This window comes from Sporobolomyces koalae (genome assembly GCF_050403365.1).
Source record: "Sporobolomyces koalae JCM15063 DNA, S_koalae_JCM15063T_v1_ctg20, whole genome shotgun sequence".
In the NCBI taxonomy this organism is placed as follows: Eukaryota; Fungi; Basidiomycota; class Microbotryomycetes; order Sporidiobolales; family Sporidiobolaceae; genus Sporobolomyces; species Sporobolomyces koalae.
Genome location: NW_027481751.1, coordinates 154,769 through 173,303, shown reverse-complemented (window position 1 = coordinate 173,303; position 18,535 = coordinate 154,769). Strand labels below are relative to the sequence as shown.

The 18,535-nt window shown below is 55.4% G+C and overlaps 6 protein-coding genes across 6 annotated transcripts; 4 read left to right on the top strand and 2 right to left on the bottom strand.

Annotated features, from left to right (window-relative positions):
- Nucleotides 1-11: 11 nt before the first annotated feature.
- RLI1 (Fe-S cluster-binding ribosome biosynthesis protein) lies at nt 12-2,681 on the top strand (the record flags this gene model as incomplete). Its single annotated transcript, XM_076679181.1, has 12 exons — nt 12-55; nt 121-127; nt 191-242; nt 306-393; nt 454-667; nt 735-1,045; nt 1,112-1,323; nt 1,394-1,988; nt 2,063-2,185; nt 2,282-2,321; nt 2,434-2,544; nt 2,667-2,681. 12 exons carry the CDS (start codon nt 12-14, stop codon nt 2,679-2,681), a joined length of 1,812 nt encoding a protein of 603 aa, XP_076533705.1.
- A 1,312-nt stretch (nt 2,682-3,993) lies between these two features.
- Nucleotides 3,994-6,116, top strand: JCM15063_001928 (sugar porter family MFS transporter; the record flags this gene model as incomplete). Its single annotated transcript, XM_076679180.1, has 6 exons — nt 3,994-4,103; nt 4,263-4,506; nt 4,582-4,851; nt 4,923-5,616; nt 5,685-5,929; nt 6,006-6,116. 6 exons carry the CDS (start codon nt 3,994-3,996, stop codon nt 6,114-6,116), a joined length of 1,674 nt encoding a protein of 557 aa, XP_076533704.1.
- Nucleotides 6,117-6,827: 711 nt separating this feature from the next.
- Nucleotides 6,828-7,725, bottom strand: JCM15063_001927 (uncharacterized protein; the record flags this gene model as incomplete). Its single annotated transcript, XM_076679179.1, has 5 exons — nt 6,828-6,908; nt 6,973-7,028; nt 7,092-7,237; nt 7,307-7,587; nt 7,651-7,725. 5 exons carry the CDS (start codon nt 7,723-7,725, stop codon nt 6,828-6,830), a joined length of 639 nt encoding a protein of 212 aa, XP_076533703.1.
- Nucleotides 7,726-7,794: 69 nt separating this feature from the next.
- DPM1 (dolichyl-phosphate beta-D-mannosyltransferase) lies at nt 7,795-9,068 on the top strand (the record flags this gene model as incomplete). The annotated part of the gene is made up of 3 exons (XM_076679178.1): nt 7,795-8,310; nt 8,374-8,583; nt 8,664-9,068. The coding sequence occupies 3 exons, from the start codon at nt 7,795-7,797 to the stop codon at nt 9,066-9,068; spliced, it is 1,131 nt and encodes a 376-aa protein (XP_076533702.1).
- Nucleotides 9,069-9,479: 411 nt separating this feature from the next.
- Nucleotides 9,480-11,361, top strand: JCM15063_001925 (glycosyltransferase family 69 protein; the record flags this gene model as incomplete). Its single annotated transcript, XM_076679177.1, has 5 exons — nt 9,480-10,436; nt 10,510-10,654; nt 10,716-10,889; nt 10,968-11,029; nt 11,104-11,361. 5 exons carry the CDS (start codon nt 9,480-9,482, stop codon nt 11,359-11,361), a joined length of 1,596 nt encoding a protein of 531 aa, XP_076533701.1.
- A 1,306-nt stretch (nt 11,362-12,667) lies between these two features.
- JCM15063_001924 (uncharacterized protein) lies at nt 12,668-18,383 on the bottom strand (the record flags this gene model as incomplete). The annotated part of the gene is made up of 13 exons (XM_076679176.1): nt 12,668-13,214; nt 13,291-13,422; nt 13,488-13,613; nt 13,682-13,762; nt 13,841-13,938; nt 14,002-14,118; nt 14,191-14,351; nt 14,417-14,507; nt 14,570-17,063; nt 17,453-17,544; nt 17,616-17,789; nt 17,878-18,138; nt 18,366-18,383. The coding sequence occupies 13 exons, from the start codon at nt 18,381-18,383 to the stop codon at nt 12,668-12,670; spliced, it is 4,392 nt and encodes a 1,463-aa protein (XP_076533700.1).
- Nucleotides 18,384-18,535: the final 152 nt, after the last annotated feature.

Below are 18,535 nucleotides of genomic sequence, written 5' to 3'. Positions count from 1 at the left end.
CGAGTTACAACATGTCGGACCGTCTCACCCGTATCGCCTTGGTCAACCCTGACAAGTGAGCACTTCCCTTTATGCTCGACCCGTCATCCGCATCGCACTGACATCGTCTCTCGTTCACAGGTGCAAGGTTCGTCTAGCGTCGAGATCCCCTCGAGCTGTCTATCGTGCTGACCTTTGTACTCGAATTTAGCCTAAAAAATGTCGTCAAGAGTGCAAAAAATCGTGCCCGGTCGTCCGCATGGGTCAGTCTGTCGATTCTCGATTGGCATCGTTCGCCCGCTGAAATTGCTTCTCTCCCGTCCCAGGTAAACTGTGTATCGAAGTCGACCCGTCCAAGAAGATCGCCTTCATCTCGGAGGAGCTCTGCATCGGTTGCGGTATCTGCCCCAAAAAGTGCTTGCCTAGTCCTGCCCTCGAGTCGCACGAAATCGATTGCTGACGTAATCTCTGCAGGTGTCCTTTCGAGGCGATCAACATTATCAACTTGCCGACGAACCTCGAGTCCCAAGTCACGCACCGATACTCGGCCAACTCGTTCAAGCTCCACCGATTGCCGACTCCGAGGCCCGGTCAGGTCCTCGGTCTCGTCGGTACGAACGGTATCGGCAAGTCGACTGCGCTCAAGATCCTGAGTGGCAAACTCAAGCCCAACTTGGGCAAGTTCGATGTGAGTTTGCCTCTCTTGTCAATTCTCGTCCCCAATTTGCGTGCTGATGCGGCTTACGATACGCTAGGCTCCTCCCGATTGGCAAGACATTCTCAAGTACTTCCGAGGATCCGAACTGCAAAACTACTTCACCAAGGTGCTCGAGGACAACATCAAGCCGCTCATCAAGCCGCAGTACGTCGACCACATCCCGCGAGCGATCAAGGGCAAGCAGACCGTCCGACAGATGCTCACCGCCAAGAAGGAGCTCGAGAACCTCGACGAAGTGATCGACGCGCTCGACTTGGACGTCGTCATGGAACGCGAGATCAGTCAGTTGTCGGGAGGAGAGTTGCAGAGGTTCGCGATCGGTATGAGTTGCGTGCAGGATGCCGATGTGTGAGTCGTTTCTCTGGTGATTTCATCCATGTCGAAAGGGAATTCTGACCGGGGAGAGAGTCGCAGGTACATGTTTGACGAACCTTCTTCCTACCTCGATGTCAAGCAACGTCTCAACGCTGCCCGCATCATTCGATCCCTCCTCAAACCGACCAACTATGTCATTGCCGTCGAGCACGATCTCTCGGTCGCCGATTACCTGTCCGACTTTATCTGCTGCCTGTACGGAATGCCCTCGATGTACGGAGTCGTGACGATGCCGTTCTCGGTCCGAGAAGGTGAGAGCTTTTCTGTCTCTGTGAATGCATACGTGGTGCTGATCATGAACGAACGTCCGCGGCTTTGCAGGTATCAACATCTTCCTCGACGGAAAGATCCCGACTGAGAACTTGCGATTCCGAGAAGAGTCGCTCACGTTCAAGATTGCCGACGCGATCGAAGACCTCGACCAGGACAAATCTCGACGCTACTTGTACCCGACCATGACGAAAACTCAGGGCAACTTCAAGCTCAACCTCGAGGGAGGAAGCTTCACGGATTCTGAGATCATTGTCTTGCTCGGAGAGAACGGAACGGGCAAGACGACGTTTGTCAAGTTGCTCGCGGGCAAACTCAAGCCCGATATCGAACGTGACGAGCAACACTTCAACGTTTCGCTCAAACCGCAAACGATCGCTCCCAAGTTCCCGGGTACCGTGCGCGAGTTGTTGCTCAAACAGATGCGGGCGGCGTACATGCACCCTCAGTTCAACACGGACGTCATGAAACCGATGCAGCTCGAGAACATCATGGACAACCTCGTCACGACTTTGTCTGGAGGAGAGTTGCAGAGGGTCGCGATCGTGTTGGCGTTAGGCAAACCGGCCGACATTTACCTGATCGACGAACCTTCGGCGTACCTCGATTCCGAGCAACGTATCATCGCTGCCCGTGTCATCAAGCGGTAAGCGTTTTCTTTCGAGTTTCTGCCAGCAGCGGAAGAAAGAATCCTGACCATGCTTGCTCATTCGCACACAGATACATCCTGCACGCAAAGAAGACTGCGTTCATCGTCGAGCACGATATCGTCATGGCCACTTACCTCGCCGACCGAGTCGTCGTCTACTCGGGTACCCCTTCGGTTGAATCGTTTGCTACTGCGTACGTCGTCTCACACAAGACCTTGGGTCAAAAAAAACCCTTTCCTTGTCGCGTGGAACTGATCGGCCTTGACGCTTGCCATCCTTCGACGCACAGTCCTGAATCGCTCTTGACGGGAATGAACAAGTTCCTCAAGGTACGCTTTTTCGTTTCGTGATCGAGCCGCAGTCGACTCGCTCGTGCGACATCGATTTCGGAGAGTGCTGACCATGTCTCGTTTGCTTTTCGCGTTCCTCACAAAAATTCAGTCTCTCGAGATCACTTTCCGACGTGACCCCTCCAACTTCCGACCTCGAATCAACAAGTTTGGATCGTTGCTCGACACTGAACAAAAGGCTTCTGGCCACTACTTCTTCACCGTAAGAGAACCTTTTTTTTTTTGAAAAAACCCGAGATCCTCCGAAAACATGTCGCTGACTCAGCTTCACCTCGCCTCTTTTTTTTTCATCTTTTGGGGGGAGATTTGATCACCTTTTTGCAGGACTCGCAAATCTAAGACTTTTCTCTCTTGCAAAATGGGCCATGTGGCCTCAACACGGTGGAAGGCGAGTAGGAGTTTTTCTGTGATCGCAGTTCATGAGTTACGAAATTCGCGCGAAGATCGCAACTGCAGATCCAGAAAGGATTGAACCTCGAGGGCTTGCAAGCAGGCGAGGGGGGAAGGGGGGCGAAACACCATCGAGCTCGGAACACTTTGATCCGGGCCATTTTTTCTTTTCCCTTTTTTTTTTTCTCCCTTCCTCTCGCAACTTTCTTTTTGTAATCGTAAGAAAATAGACACACACACAAATCTAGGCCTTGTTCTGCTTGTGCAGTGAACCTCTTGACATTTTTTTATTCGTCATCGAATGTACAGTAATGCGAGAGAGAGAGTGAATTTCATCGATCCTGGTGAGAAATTCGAGAAGCCCAGCGCTTGAGAACACAGATTTGTAGACAAGGGCTAGTTTGTCGGGACCTGTTCTCTCGCCTAGGTCAAGGGAAGATCCAGAACTTGAAGGTGAGTATGGTTTCCCCCAACTAGGTGGACGGTGTGGGTATAGGAACGAGCGACTGCCGATTCCAGCGGCGAGCCCACCGCCCGTTCTCGGGTAATACTGTAGAAAAGCTCGCCCCCCGTTTCGTTCTCCCCACCCGTGCTCGAACCTTCGAGGCTGAAACTTTGCAAGATGGGATCGGGGAAGAGGCTTTTACCCGAGTCGCGAACGGCGCGATTTGCGAGTCAGTACGGGCGCGCGGCGTGCCGTTACCGCGGCCCTTCGCAACGCCGCGTGCGAAACGCAAATCGACTCGCGGTGGCGTACCAAGCGCATGTCCGAAAGAACAGCAACCTTCTCAAGCCCGCGGTTTCGCAATTGACCGCACGCTTGCGAAAGTCGGCGATCGAGGCCGCGTTCCTCGTGACTTCGGTCTTAGCAGGGTGAACCCCCCACGCAAAGTTGTAGGAATCGACTCGGGAGATCGACGGCCAGGCCTATTTTCAATGCTCGTGAGAAGGCTCGGCCACGCGAATCCCGGCGTTCGCGTCCACCTTCTCTCCCATTTCGCCAGGAACGATCGATGGGAGTCGGCTGTTCCCGGCGACCGCAAGCCCAGAGCTGTTGTTTTGGTGGTGTGAGACTGGGTGTTTTTTTTTTTTTCGAACTCCCAAAGAAGCGGACCTCCACAACGCGTGGTGTACAAAAAGAGGGGCACCTACACTCTTTCGCTCTCCTTTTCTCCATCTTCTCCAGCTCTCCTCCTCCTTTTCCCCTTATTCGACAAGGCTTCCTCTTCTCAAGAGTCGAAAGCTTCTTCCTCGACTCAATATGACTACCGTCGCCAACCCTCAAGTTCTCGACGCCGGGCTCGCCAAGCTCAGGAAGACCGACGATGTCAACCGCATCGAGGCTCCCGTCACCTTCAAGGCGTACATGATGTGAGTTGTACCATCCTCACCTCACACCAGCGGCTCCTCGAGGTTGTAAAACAACATCGAGAGCCGGGTGGGGCCATCGGAAAACGTGGGGAAGCCGCGAGGACCTCGCTTCGCATCGAGCATTTCGAACTGACCTGCTGCTCTCTTGCGATCCTCCAGGTGCGCCTTCGCCTCGTTCGGAGGTATCTTCTTCGGTTACGATTCGGGATACATCAACGGTGTCCTCTCGTCGAAAGAATTCATCCACTCGATCGCTGGTCCCAATGCCACCGAGATCGGCTCGTCCCACACCTCGCTCATCGTCTCGATCCTGTCCGCCGGTACCTTCTTCGGAGCCCTCATTGCTGGTGATCTCGCCGACATGATGGGTCGTCGTCCTACTATTATTGCTGGTTGCGGTATCGTGAGTCCAGTCGCTTCTTTTCGGTATCGATTGCGCACAGTCCGCTCACACTCGGGAAAATCTTCGCTCTGCTAGTACGTCGCCGGTGTCGTTATGCAAATGTTCGCTGCCAACGGTCTCGCTGTTATTGTCATCGGTCGTCTCCTTGCCGGTTTCGGTGTCGGATTCGTCTCGGCCATCATCATTCTCTACATGTCGGAAATCTGCCCTCGCAAGGTTCGCGGAGCGCTCGTGTCCGGCTACCAATTCTGCATCACGATCGGTATCATGCTTGCATCGATCGTCTGCAACTTCACCCAGAACCGACCCGATTCGAGTGCCTACCGCATTCCCATCGGTATCCAGGTGAGCCCCTCTGGTCTCGCTCTCGCAATTTCGAGTCAGCCACTGACTGGCTCGCTCTTCCCCCTCTTCAGTTCGCATGGGGTGTCATCTTGGCCACCGGTCTCTTCTTCCTCCCCGACTCTCCCCGTTACTTCGTCAAGAAGGGCAAGCTCGACCAGGCTCGCAACACCCTCGTCCGTCTCCGTGGTCAACCCGCTACCTCCGAGCTCATCGAGGTCGAGCTCTCCGAAATCGTTGCCAACGCCGAGATTGAGGCCGCTGCCATTCCTACCGGCTCGTGGTTCGCTTCGTGGGCTGCCTGCTTCTCCGGATCCGTCTTCGATGCTCGCTCGAACCTTCGCCGCACGATCCTCGGTACCTCGCTCCAGATGATGCAACAATGGACTGGTGTCAACTTCATCTTCTACTACTCTACTCCTTTCCTCAAGTCGACCGGTGCTATCTCGTCGCCCTTCCTCATCTCGATGATCTTCACGATCGTCAACGTGTGCTCGACCCCGATCTCGTTCTACACCGTCGAGCGATTCGGTCGCCGCCCTCTCCTCATCTACGGAGCTCTCGGTATGCTCATCTGCCAGTTCCTCGTCGCCATCATCGGTGTCACCGCTGGTTTCAACAAGACCCACCTCGATGCCGCCGGTAACGCTGTTGCCAACAACATTGGAGCCGTCAACGCTCAAGTCGCTTTCATTGCCATTTTCATCTTCTTCTTCGCCTCGACCTGGGGACCTGGTGCCTGGGTTCTCATCGGTGAAATCTTCCCTCGTGAGTCGTCTACCCTCCCAGCATTTGAGCTTGTCGATTCACGGAGCTGACGAGATTCGTTCATTCAGTTCCCATCCGATCCCGCGGTGTCGCTCTCTCGACCTCGTCGAACTGGCTCTGGAACACCATCATTTCGGTCATCACCCCGTACATGGTCGGTGAGGACAAGGGCAACCTCCGCTCGTCGGTCTTCTTTGTCTGGGGATCGCTCTGCACCTGCGCCTTCATCTACTCGTACTTCCTCGTGCCCGAGACCAAGGGACTCTCGCTCGAGCAAGTCGACCTCATGTTCGCCGAGGTCACTCCTCGCAAGGTGAGCCTCGATTTCTTTTGTTCCCCCTCGACACGAGAGCTAGGAACTGATCCTCGAGCTTCTTTCTCTCCTACAGTCTGCTGGATGGCGCCCTACCCAAACCTCGGCCGAGGTTGCTGGCAAGCTCCAAGACGACCACTACGTCGACAACTCCAAGGAGAAGGCCGAGGTCGCTCACTACGCATGAGTGCCTCGAGAGCTTTGAGCTTTCCCATCCTTTCTTTTGGTTTCATTTTTCTACGTCCTTGTCGTTAATCTCGCACTTATTAGTTTCATATGATCTTACATATCTACTGGTCCCCCGTCTCTCTCTCTCTCTTACTCTCTCTACCTGCCACTCTTGCGCATCATATCTGCTCTTCTCTCGGATAACAAAGGGTGTACTATCTCTTCCCATCTTTTAGGGCTTGGTCAAATGTTAATCGCAGATTTTACAACCAAACTTCTGTTTTCGATCTCGGACATTCAAAGAGAGAGAGCAGTAAAATAGACTTGCGATTGAAACTCGAAGCACCCTTAGAAGAGATGCGACGTTACGATCGAGTCTTTGCTGGTTCCACTCGGGACGATTGGGACAGTCCCCAGACCGGACAGAAGGGGAGTTGAGACGGCGGTTTTCGTGGGGGTTGTTCTTTTGCTCTCGAACTGGATCGCGTCGAGACACCGTATCGATCCCTGCGCGGAAGTTGCACTGAAGGGGCCTTCCTCCGTGACCGAGACATCTTCCTTAGGGTATAGAGGCAGCAGACTGAGTCACTGTTGTAGTGGGCACAATCAGTTAATAGGGAACACTTAAAGACCAGTACTTGGGTCAAAACTTACGCATAGTCGTAGTCAGCGTCGATGGGAGATTGCTACGCTTCGAAACGTCATAGTGTCGGCGCGAGACAAATAGCGTTTATGCGGCCGACAAGAGCGAGACGAGGTCTTCGTGATCGGCGAGTCGAGCAAGGCCGAGAGCGGTATTGCCATCTTCATCCTAATGGGCAAGAGGTACGATCAGATACACGCATCGAAAAAGAGTTGTAGCGAGAGGGACGTACGGTGGCGGTCTTGTCAGCGCCGTGAGCGAGGAGAACCTTGACACTGTCGAGATGCCCTGCTCGGTCATCGTCAAGGTCAGCGTACATTCGAAGCTTGCGGCCGCAAGAAGAAGAGTCACCTCGGTCAGTAGCGAGATGGAGTGCAGAGTAGCCATACGAGTCGCGCTCGTCGATCTGGGACGCTGAACCTTGGGAAGTTTTGAGAAATGCCTCGAGTGCTTGGGCGTCACCTTCGAGAGCGAGGTCGTGTAATCTCGACGGTGGCCTGATTGCGCGTAGAATGATCAGTCGCTCGAGAACGGAGGTGGTGAGTTCGAGAGGTAGGGGGACTTGCGCTTCGTCGACAAAGTCGGTTTGGATTTGACTGACGCTCACCGCTTGCTCCTTCTTGTGCTTGTCTGCCGGTATCGGTGTAGGCGCTTCGTCGGTCGGGCTCCAGCCGAGTGCACGCGCTTGTTCAATGTATCCAAGTTTGGCTTGCTGGGCATCGAAGCCGCTCGTCTTGCCGAGGTTGTCCCACGCGTCCCATTTCGCTCGTCCCCGGAAATCGAGCATGCCCGGTCTCGAAGTTGCCGGCCTGATCGAGACCGTAGCCATCTTGTAGAGCGAGTACAGCTGATGAGACCGTCGAGTCAGCTCAGTTCGCGAAACCGCTTCGAGGGGAGCAACCCGGCCAACTTTGAGCTTGATCTGCGTCGTGGTGGGTACACCAGACGCTGCGATCCATTCGACGGCTTGCTCGAACGAAGCCATGTTGTCAATACAAAAGGAGTGATCGAGTCGGAACGAGTTGACGTGTTGGTACGCGTTCGCTCCCTTCGCATGCGACCTCGACCGCAACCGCCCGTCTCGCCCGTCAAGCGCAAGAAGAACAAGATGGGGAGCTCCCTGCGTCCGAAGCAGCCGCGAGTGCTCGCGTCGCCTACCGCTCAACTCGTCGCGTTCGTCTCGTCCTTGCTCGTGTCGCTCGTCCTGTTTCGCTCGCCCGCGACCCTGTACTCGCCAACCGAGTCGAGACAGTACTCTCCACCCCCGCAACCGCCATCGCGCTCCATCTCGAATTCGATCGTCGTGCCGGCGTACCATGAGCGAGCGAACATCCGGCCCCTCGTTGAAGCCGTCTTTGGTGCACTCCGGGAACGCGACCACACCGAGATCGTCATCGTTGACGACAACAGTCAGGATGGTACATCGGCCGAGGTCGAGACACTCCAAAGCGAAGGCTACCAGGTCGAGCTCCTCGTTCGGACCCACGAGAAGGGCCTCAGTTCAGCCGTCCTGCGAGGGTTCGAACTCGCAAGAGGTCACAAACTTGTCGTCATGGATGCCGACCTTCAGGTGAGCCCATTCGTTTTCCCCTAGTTGCAATGTCTGCGTCTGACTCGCCTCGTACCCCGTCAGCATCCTGCTTCTGCGATTCAACCCATGTTTGATGCGCTGTCCCCCTCGAGTCCACTTGCGCTCGGAACTCGCTACGGCGAAGGCGTCTCCATGTCGCAGGGCTGGCCACTGCATCGACGCATCATCTCGTGGGGCGCGAGAACGCTTGCAAGACCCCTCACGAGCGCGAGCGATCCCATGACGGGCTTCTTCGGGATCATGAAGGACCACGTAGGCTCTCCATGTCACTCTCCGTTTCCTCTGATCCGTTCAAGGCTCACGAGGAAAACGCTCGTTTGCTCTTCGCCCAGCTTCTCGCCTGTCAACCGATCAACTCGTCCGGATTCAAGATTGCGCTCGAACTGCTGCTCAAGACGCCTCGAGTACCAATTCGCGATGTCCCGTACTCGTTCGGGATCCGCACGATCGGGTCGTCCAAGCTGTCCTCAAAAGTCATGCTCAAATACGTCGGGCAATTGATCACGCTGTATGTCTGGAGCTGGGGGATCTGGTTCCACCTACTCGTTGCACTGGGTCTCACGGCCGGTCTCAACGTGGCGGATGCGGGATGGCGACAGCGCAAGCGAGTCAAGTCGCGTAGCATGGAGTATCCACTCGGTGGCTACCACCCAGACGGAGGGAAAGCACCATTGGTCACGCGGCAGGGCGGGTTGTTTGGTCGGAGCAAAGTTGTCGAAACGAAACGATTTCTGTAAACGACACGCAAAAAGTCTGTTTGTAACAACATGGTGATTCTATCTACTTTGACCTCGTTCGCTGGTCTCATGTCTCTCTGCGTCCGTGCTTTCTGACAGATCAGTGGACGTTGTTCGTTGCGAGAGTTGCTCTCGGTTCTGCCTGCCGGGACCGTTGGCTGCGAGCGACTGCGGCGCGTCGGGCACTAATTGCAGATCTGCAGATAGTGGGTTCGAAAAATGGATGAATGCGCGGTTCGTCCTCAATTGTTCCCACCCACTCGCCTCGCCAACGATACACATTGTCGCTACACGTCGGTTCAGTGCATGTCATATCGGCTTCTGGTCAGCGCGCCGCGCGCCAGTGACGAATGGAGCGAAGACTTTGAAGAGGGACCGTCCAGAGACCCGAGTGGGGACCAGTGCCACCAAATGCGTCCTCTGCTGCCGCTGTCGACCCTAGCATTACCATCAAGTACCAGCAAGACTACGTCACGCGGCCGGAACACGAAAGGATGTGACAGTTGCCAGCGAACGCGACATTCAGAGGTCCAGCACCGCCTCGTTCACTCAACGTGCCATCTCGCAACTCTGTTTGTGTTTGCAGTCGTCCTCCTCGGTGTTACCGGGACTTGTGGCTGGGTGGGATGGCTCATGTATGCACGACACAACGCGTACGCGCAGTCGGTGTTTGCGCCCGCGCTCGTACCCGTGCCTCGTTTCGTCGAACCGCTCGTTCCAGCCTTTGTTCCCGACTCGAATTTCTCTTTTGTGCAAGCTCAAGCAGACCTCGACGTGCGATTGCAGACACTGAATCTCCCACCCTCGACTCTCCCCTGCGACGAATCGCTGTCAAACTCGACCTTCGCAACCCGCCGCTACACGCCTTTGACCACTTCTGGTCCCTACTTGGTCGCAATCAACCTGTACAATTCGCAACACGTGATTCCGACTCTCGCCAGAACCCTCCTCGAAGTTGCCGAATTCCTCGGTCCAAGAAACGTGCACGTATCGATCTTTGAGAATGGCTCGACCGACAACACGACGCTCGCTCTAGCTCATGTTGCTGCCGCACTCACTGCCGTTCGAGTCGAACACACGATTAAGAGTGACACGCGTGTGACAGATTGGAAACGGGTCGACCGAATCGACCAGCTCGCGATTTACCGAAACGTCGCTCTGTCCCCCGTCGTAGCCGGATTGGATGACAGACCGTTTCGAGATGTCGTATTTATCAACGACGTGTTTGCGGGACCGATCGACGTGCTCGAACTGTTGTTGCAACGGCGCGAGCAACATGCGGATGCAGCTTGTGCAATCGATTGGAAAGAAACTTCTGGGTTTTTGTCGAGGTGGGGAGCACAGAGCGTCAAAATGTATGACAACTGGGTGAGTCCGTCTCCCTCCTACACTCGAGACCGAGACCCTTGAGGCTCACCTGTACACTTTGGGGAAACGTCAGGTTACTCGCTCTATCACAGGCAACATGCTTCGCAATCGGGTCGACATCTGGAACCAGGCTCGCCACGGGATCGAAGAGCTGTACGATCCTGGGATAGACGCGCCCAGTCGAGACCGACTCCGACGAGGGTTGCCGGTCCCGGTCTGTGCGTCCTTTTCCACATTTCGCAACGAGAAGAACAGGACTGATCCCGATGATCTCTACAGATTCGTGCTGGAATGGTATGCTGGCCCTCGACGCCGAGCCGTTCACGTCGACCAGGGTCAACCCGCAGGCACGCGAGCGCATCGGACCAGTTTCGAGCTCGAGCGCCGCTGAACTCCGCAGCTCGCACGAGCCGACAATGTTCAGGACTGCTCTCAACGTGCCAGGAGAATGCGGCGAGTTGCTTTTCGGACATTCTCGGAAGCCAGTTACACCTCGACTGACTTGGTGCGAATCCTGCACGCAAAAAACAGCTGCATCTGAATGCAAAACGATCGCAAGAGATTTCTGGGCTCGAGGGTACAATCGCTGGATTGTAAGTATCGTCACGAATCGGAAACCTGATTTCAAATTTCTTTCGTACTCACGCATAGTCAACGATGCCACCAGATCGTCCCGACTGTCCGGGTCACTTACTCGGAATCCGTCTACTCTCATCCGCACTTGATCGGTATAGCGACTCGCCTGCGCAACTTCCTTCAGGCAGAAGCAAAGTTGCCAACACTACCTTCGCATCTATCCCCGACCATCGATTGGTCTCTCCCGGAGTGGCGCGCACCAGAAAGTGTCGTCTGCTGGAGTTGGGCTCGAGGTTTTCATATCGATCTGCCCTGGTGGCGTTCGACGAAGGAGAAACCCTGGAGATAAAGCCTGCTTGACAGGAGGCGAAAGGGGTTTTCTTGTACGAGTATACATTCAAAACACGATCCACTCAGAGGTTGATCGGACATGTAAAACTATATATGTACAATACGTATCAGAGTAGCCTATCAAGTCGTCGGTCGGTCCACGAAAGAATGTCGAAGGACCTCATGTGAACGAGTTTTGACCAAGCGAAAAACAAAAAGCTTGCTCGGTTGGCAAAAGATATTGACCACGATGGGGCTCGAACCCACGATCTCCTGATAGACACTGTTCCGAAGAACAAGTCGTAGTCAGACGCCTTGCCATTGGGCCACGCGGCCAGTTGCTCATGTACAAAGCTCCACCTATTACAAGTATAATTAACTACAATCTTGAGGTCCGCACTATCGGAATCTTTCAGGCTTCGTTGGCGGTCCATTTTCCCGCTCTATATTTGCACAAGGTCGGAGCCCTTCCCGAACGTAAAAGATACGTACTCGGTTCGCATTGCTCGAGCTTGACTCACTTTCTCTATGCGCGGTTCAAGCACACCCCGAATGCGTGACCCCTTTCTCTTCCCATGTCCCGAGCTCAGGGGTTGTGGCCATCTGTGACCTTGTTCAGCGGAACGAAATAGCAGGAGCGATGGGTTTGAGTCCGGCGAATTCTTGCGGTCAGAATTTTTGACATGCAGGACTGCTGGAAACATCCCCTTAGGACCATATAGACCTCGATCGAGGTCTGCGTGGGAAGCCAGCGATCGGCTTATACAGATAGGATACGGAGACTCCTGTTATACAGATACGGCAAAGACGCTGATTTGCCACTAAGCTCGATGCAAATCCCGACCCTATCGGAACATCCGTCTTGCGTCGCCGTTTTCACGGCACAGGTGTACTCGAACCCAACAACAGGACACTCGAGGGAATGAGACAGGCGGTCGAGGTTCCCCTTGCCAGCGGATGCAATTGACCGGTACTTCTGAGAGGCAGAAGTGTTTCGTTGGCATCGTCAGAGGTGGGTCAACACGGCGACTTGTAGGTGTCAAAGATGTCTGCTTCAAAACGGAGAAACGATTATGCTAAGCCGCGATTCAACTAGAATCTGGTCAGCGAGACTCTAGTGGCAGTCCTCGAACAGAATTGAGTTATCCCGCCCAAGCTTGGATGGCCCGGCGAAAGTCAAGCAAGAGCAGCTCCGTCGCACCTCTGCAAGTGACAAAACGGTCTGAAAAGGTATAGAAACAACATGCGGTAGTTTGCATCTAGGAGTACGAAGAAAAAAGATTGCAAAAAAGAAAGGAAGAACGATCCCACAACCAATTGGCGCATCATTTCTTCATCGCCGCAAGCCTGGCTTTGAGATTGACCTTGGCTTTGGGTGGTTCGCCCCCTGCCGAGTTAATCGAGTTCTTTTCAGCCCACGAGGGCCCGCTCGGACCGCTGTTCTGTCGAGGGTCACGACCGTAATCGAGGTCGGCATACTGCGGTGGCATCTGCGGAGGTGGTTGTGGGTAATACGGTTGATGCTGGTTCATCGGAGGCGGTTGACCGTAGTATCCGTTTTGCTGCGGTGGCATGTGTCCATGCGGTGGTCGCATATTGCGAGGGCCGCCATGACCGTTCGGGTAACCACCGTTTGAGTGGTTGTACTGCATCGGCGGTGCAGGAGGTGGCGCGTTGTAAGGGCCGATGGGAGGGTACTGCATCCCGTGCGGGGGTCCTGGCGGCATGTTTCCGTTGTAGCCCATGGGAGGCATAGGCTGTGGTACGTGTTGAACCATTGGAGCTGGGGGCAAGACTTGACCGAACGCGGCATGCTGAGCCTCTTTGATCTTGCGACGGTCGTACTCGTGGGACGACATGAACTCGCGCATGCTATCAGAAAAAAACCAGGCCAAGCAGATCAGCCTCGAGGTCAACTACTGAGACATCCTAACGCTTGGTCACTCACCGAGAGGGTTCTGTTGGGAACGGTTCGGACCAGAACCAATCGTGGTCGAGGGCTTTGGACGCAGTTAGTCGTCGTTTGGGATCCAGGGTGAGGATCCGATCGATAAGGTCTGCGAATTCTGCCGTGTCGTACCTTACAATTGGCAATCAGAGGTCAGTTCAGGTGGCTCTCGCTCACGCGGAGGTCACCGCACTCACCGAGACGCATCGGCGCGGATTCTACGGGGCCCTTGCTCCCATTGCTGTTGCGCTTTGTCGATTCCTTCGACTCCAGGAAGTGATCGCCAGCCAGGCATCGACTCGTCCGTAGGACCTCCGCAAGCACTGTCGCGATTTGACGCATGTAAACAAGTGTTCGTGTTGGCGTTAGAAGCGAGACAGGTCAAGCTCACCGGAAGATCAGTTGAGCTTGATGAAGATCGGAATTGCCGGGGAAGACTGGACGCCGTTCAAACATTTCGAGAAGGATGCACCTGGATCGGCAAGGAGCATGTATATTTATATGAGCTCGGTACTCGGAGAACGCAACGAGACAAGGAAATTTCGCTCACCCAACTCCCCACATGTCGACCGGATAGTGGTATTTCCTCTCGCCGAGGAGAAGCTCGGGCGGGCGATACCAGCGAGTCACGACGCAGCTCGTGTAGTCCTACAAGGGATGCGAAGGAGGTGAGTTCACTTTCGGACCCCGCTCAGAAGGCTCGACACTCACCCTCCCAGCCTCTACAGGCTCCATACTGCGCGCGAGACCAAAATCGGCAATCATGAGAGTCCCCTGATTGTTGATGAGCAAGTTTGCCGCTTTCATATCCCGATGAAGGATCCCGTTCTGAGTGAATCACATCAATGACAAAATCAGTCCCGAGGTCGAGACGCAGGAGCCATTGAGAGGGAACCTCACGCGATGGAGGTAGGCAGTGCCTTCGAGCAGCTGTTTGCTGTACTGTTTGATCTCTCCGATATCGAGCTTCACTTGCGGGTTTTCGAGGAGACCCGCGAGGTCGTGGTCCATGTAGGGGAAAACCATGAATGTTCGACCGACTTGAAACTTGCTCGAATCGCCTGTCAACGCCGGCGAAGATACGGATCAGCGAGCGAAAACATCGGGTTGGATTGTTTTCACTGACCTGGATCGAGAGCCATATCAACGACGGGAACGACATTTGGATGGTCGAGCTGCTTGAGGATACGAATTTCTCGAACAGACGTAATCGGCAACTGCAGGAGAGATCTGAGGATCAGATCGGAGCTAGGCGTCGAGAAAAAGGAAGAAACCGTACACCGTCGCCCTCGTTGTGAAAGATGATCTGTTTGAGCGCAACGACGTCTCCCTTTTTGACGCGCAAACCCCGGTGCCAATTCTGTTTCTCGACCTCTCGTTCCTCGGCAGAGACCACCTCGTTCTCTTTGCCCCTGATCCCTTTGTACACGACTCCGAACGTGCCTTCGCCAAGTTTCTGTTGCAGCGTGTACTCGTCGATGTGAGATGCTCCGAAAAACGAATGTGTCTCGTCGAGATCGACTTGCGCAGATGGATCAGCATCGGAAGTTTCGGCGACTGGCCCTCTGGGTTGTACGCCCAACCACAACTCGTTCAATCCAGATTCGGTGCGTACGCCTGCATAAGATTCGTTTCGAGTCGAGCGGGCAACTTGGATCGGTGTGAGGCGACCTCCTGCGCCCGATACAGGCTCGGAGCCAACAGGGGGATCGGTAGGTGCAGCCTCTTTATGAAAAGGTGCTGGAGGTGGAGCAGGATACCTCGCATCTCCGTTCTGGAGACCTCGTGGTCGAGAAGCATGAGACTGCCCGTTCGAGTCCAAGCCAGGGTCTAGTCGAGCGGCCGATCCATATGCTGGTCGTGGCGGTCCCGACTCGTGCGCGGGTCGCTGAACATGACGGTTCTGTAAAGGAGGCGTTCCCGCGTCGTATTGGCGTTCCTGTTGCGCGTCCCCGTTGAGAGGGTTGTGTCGCTGTTCGCTGCCTGAATATTGTGGTGCATCTTGCGTCCTCCTGGTCTGGTCCGAAGGATGAGCTATTGAGTGGATGCCTTGAGGGGCGGTAGGCTTATGAGGAAGCGCAAGAGTCGATCTCGGAGGCAATGGCGCCGCTTTCGAACCCCCGGTTACCGACGCTCGAAGCGGCTCTGCACGCCGAGAAGAGTCCGCGTCTTCGTCTCGCGGTCGATCTTCCCGATAGCCTCTCCCCTCGGCAATCGCTTGCTCTGACCGCTTCTTCGTTCTGGGAGACATGAGTGACTTTTGTGGCGGAGGCGGCGATAGGGACCGACCACTGCCTTCAATGTCGCTCGGAGGGGTCCTCGAAGGCGCTCTGCGTGGTTGTCCCGAGTCAGACCTACGTCGACGTTTCGACGGGATGGGCGCTTCGACTTCGACCCGGTAAGGAAGTGCATCATCAGGGTCCCGGTGATACTCGTGCGACGAGCGACGGCGACGGGGATTCCGAGGAGAACGAGAACGACTGCGAGAACGGGAGCGACGTCGGTGCGACGCAGGTGATCGATCCTGAGCGTAAGAAGAGCGGTGCAACTGGTGGTCCGGCTGGTGATGAGAATAGTTGGTATGGTTATATGGATCGTTGCGACTCGAAGTGAATCGAGAATCGTCTTGATATGCCGGCCGGCGATGGTCGTCGGGGTAACGTGCATCGCGATCCTGGTTCGAGTACCGTGGGCCGTGACTTCGGTCGGATCTCCTATCATAATGACGGTTATCTCGATCGTCGCGCCGGGGCCCGCGATCGTCTCGCTCGTCCCACCAGCCTCGATCGTCCTGCCTCGATCGCCTTTGCTCTTCCTCCCTCTTTGGAGGAGCCCGCCGCGGTTCGTCCCGCGTGCCGTTCGAGTAGTCTTGTCTGTCGTAATCTTGTCTGGATCCATGCTGGGGATAATTTGCGCGCTCTGCTGGAGCTGGTCTCGGTTTTTCGTTCGAGTTTTTCGGAGGCGAATGGTAGAGCGGTTTCGCCTGAAGAGATTTCGGAGTCGAATCAACCTTCATCTGTTCGAGAGCTTCAAGATCTTCTGCTGCTGCTGCTGGGACAGTGGTTGTATCGGCCACACTGGCTCGAGGTTGGGCTTTGGTGCGTTTCCGGAACCTCGGTTTCTCGTCCTCGGTTGCAGGGACAGGGGCCGACGCGGGCTCTGACGACACAAGTTCAGCTTCGACTGAACGTTCGAGAGATGCTGGGGCAATGGTCTCGGTAGGAAGCGAGTCTTGCTTCTCCGTCTTGGCGGGTTCGTCGATGACCGGTGCTGCATCTGCTGCTTCTTCGACGGGGTCGCGTGCACGATCTGAATCGCTTGTGGCTCTTTTGGCCTGTCCACGGATTTCCAACGAAGGCCTGGGTTCGGGATGAGAAGGGGCGGACGCAACGAGCGGGTTCTTCTTGTTCGCTGCAAACGTCTTGGGAGGGCCATTGAGGAGCATGTTCGCTCTTGACAACTCTCTGACCGCCAACCCGCCTTTCCGTCCGGTCGTACTCGGTGCCGGTTCGGTCGATGTTGACCCACTCGCGTTCGATTTCGCGTCGACTGACTTGGACTTCGAGGTGCTGTTGATCGTGATCTTGAGCGGCTGTCGAGCTTTAGGTTCGGGCACGACGGGAGTCTCGACGATCTCTCCCTCCTCTTCGTCCTCGACGGCCGCGGAAGGTCGAACCGAATCGCTCGAAGCCATCGTCCCAGGTCGAGCACCACGGGGCAGCAGACACAGCGAGCTACAAGAGTCCTGGTCCTCCCAAGTAGTCGTACTGAGGCTGGCAGAGAGGCGGACAAGAGACGGTCGAGGCGAGGAGAAAGATTGAATCGGGATCGCAGCCGGCCGCCGCAAGCGCGCGAGACCCGAGAGATTCGTCTCTTCAAACTCTTCTCGGAATGCGAGAGAGGGAAAGAATGCTTTGCAAAGATTTTCGTTGGGGTGAGGGTATCGGGGAAAACAAACGAACAGCGAAAGAACAGAGGGGGCTACAGCGCGCGAAGAGACGAAGAGAACGAGGCAATAATTCGGAGTCCGGTAGGCTTCAAGATTGGCATTCATGGGAAGGTCGAGAGATACGTTACCACTCGAACTCGCTGCGCATGAGTACCCAATTTGAGCCGAGAGCGCGTCGACACGGAGTGAACAAGCGGGGAGAAGAGTACGGACCCGTTACATTTGCTGAAGACGTACTCCTTGCCGTTAACAGAGATCAAGCCATCCTTGAGCGTCACCTTCCACTTGTTCTTGACGCGTTGTACCTGCACAGCAACTCGGGATCAGCTCGTCGGAACGGAGCTTGCCAAGCCTTCCTGAGGGGTGAAAGACCAACCTTTTCATACAGCGCAATGACAATGTCTCCACCCTGGTCGTCTCCTCCCGCTGCTGCCTCTGCATCCTCGTCAAGCTCGTCCTCGGACGAATCGAGGTCCGAGTTGATCGCGTCTTCATCGTCTCCTTTCGCGCCTGCCTTGTCGTCACCATTCTCCTTCTTGACATTACCCTGCTGGTTTCGAGAGCCACCCGCGTCAGGACCATGTTCAGGAGAGACACAGTTCGTGCACCAAAAGTCGGGGAAAAGCAATATTACTGACAGGTTTCGAACTCGCCACCTGTTGTTGCTGTTGCAAGAGTTGCTGGTGCAACGCGACTTGTTCCGGAGTCAAAGGTGGGAACTGTTTCGCGACAGGACCCATGCGTTCGTCGGTCGAGAAATCGGCGACTCGCGATTGCGCGAGTTTGAGTTCCCACAACCGCAAGAGCTCTTGCAGGACGGCTTCCTCGACGCCGATCTGTTCAAACTCGGGTCGGACGTGATGCACGACGTCATCGATGATTGTGCGGTACACGGCAGGCTATGTGAGCCACAGATGCCGAGACAGCCGGGAGAGGGAGACCCGAAACGGAGCGAAACGAGCGCGAAGAGAGAGAGAGAGCGCAGTAGACGGCGTACGGGACACGAGGGATGGTTTGCATTGCAAGGTCAAGCAGGTCAGCAACATGTGGACGGAACTAGGGTCGTACAGGATGAAGGACAGGCGGGTCGGGATGGGGTGGAGGGGCAGCAAGAGGAGCAGCGTACGACAGATTTGTTGCTCATGGCAATGCCCAGGGTGAACCGGCTCGAGGACGACTCGAGTGCGCAGACCAAGGCCGAGTGAGCAGGCGGAGGACTTGGACGTTTGGGGAGGGGGAGCGCCGAGGATGCCGTTCAGGGTTCACGTTTCAAGACGAGATCGCGGTCAGACGCTC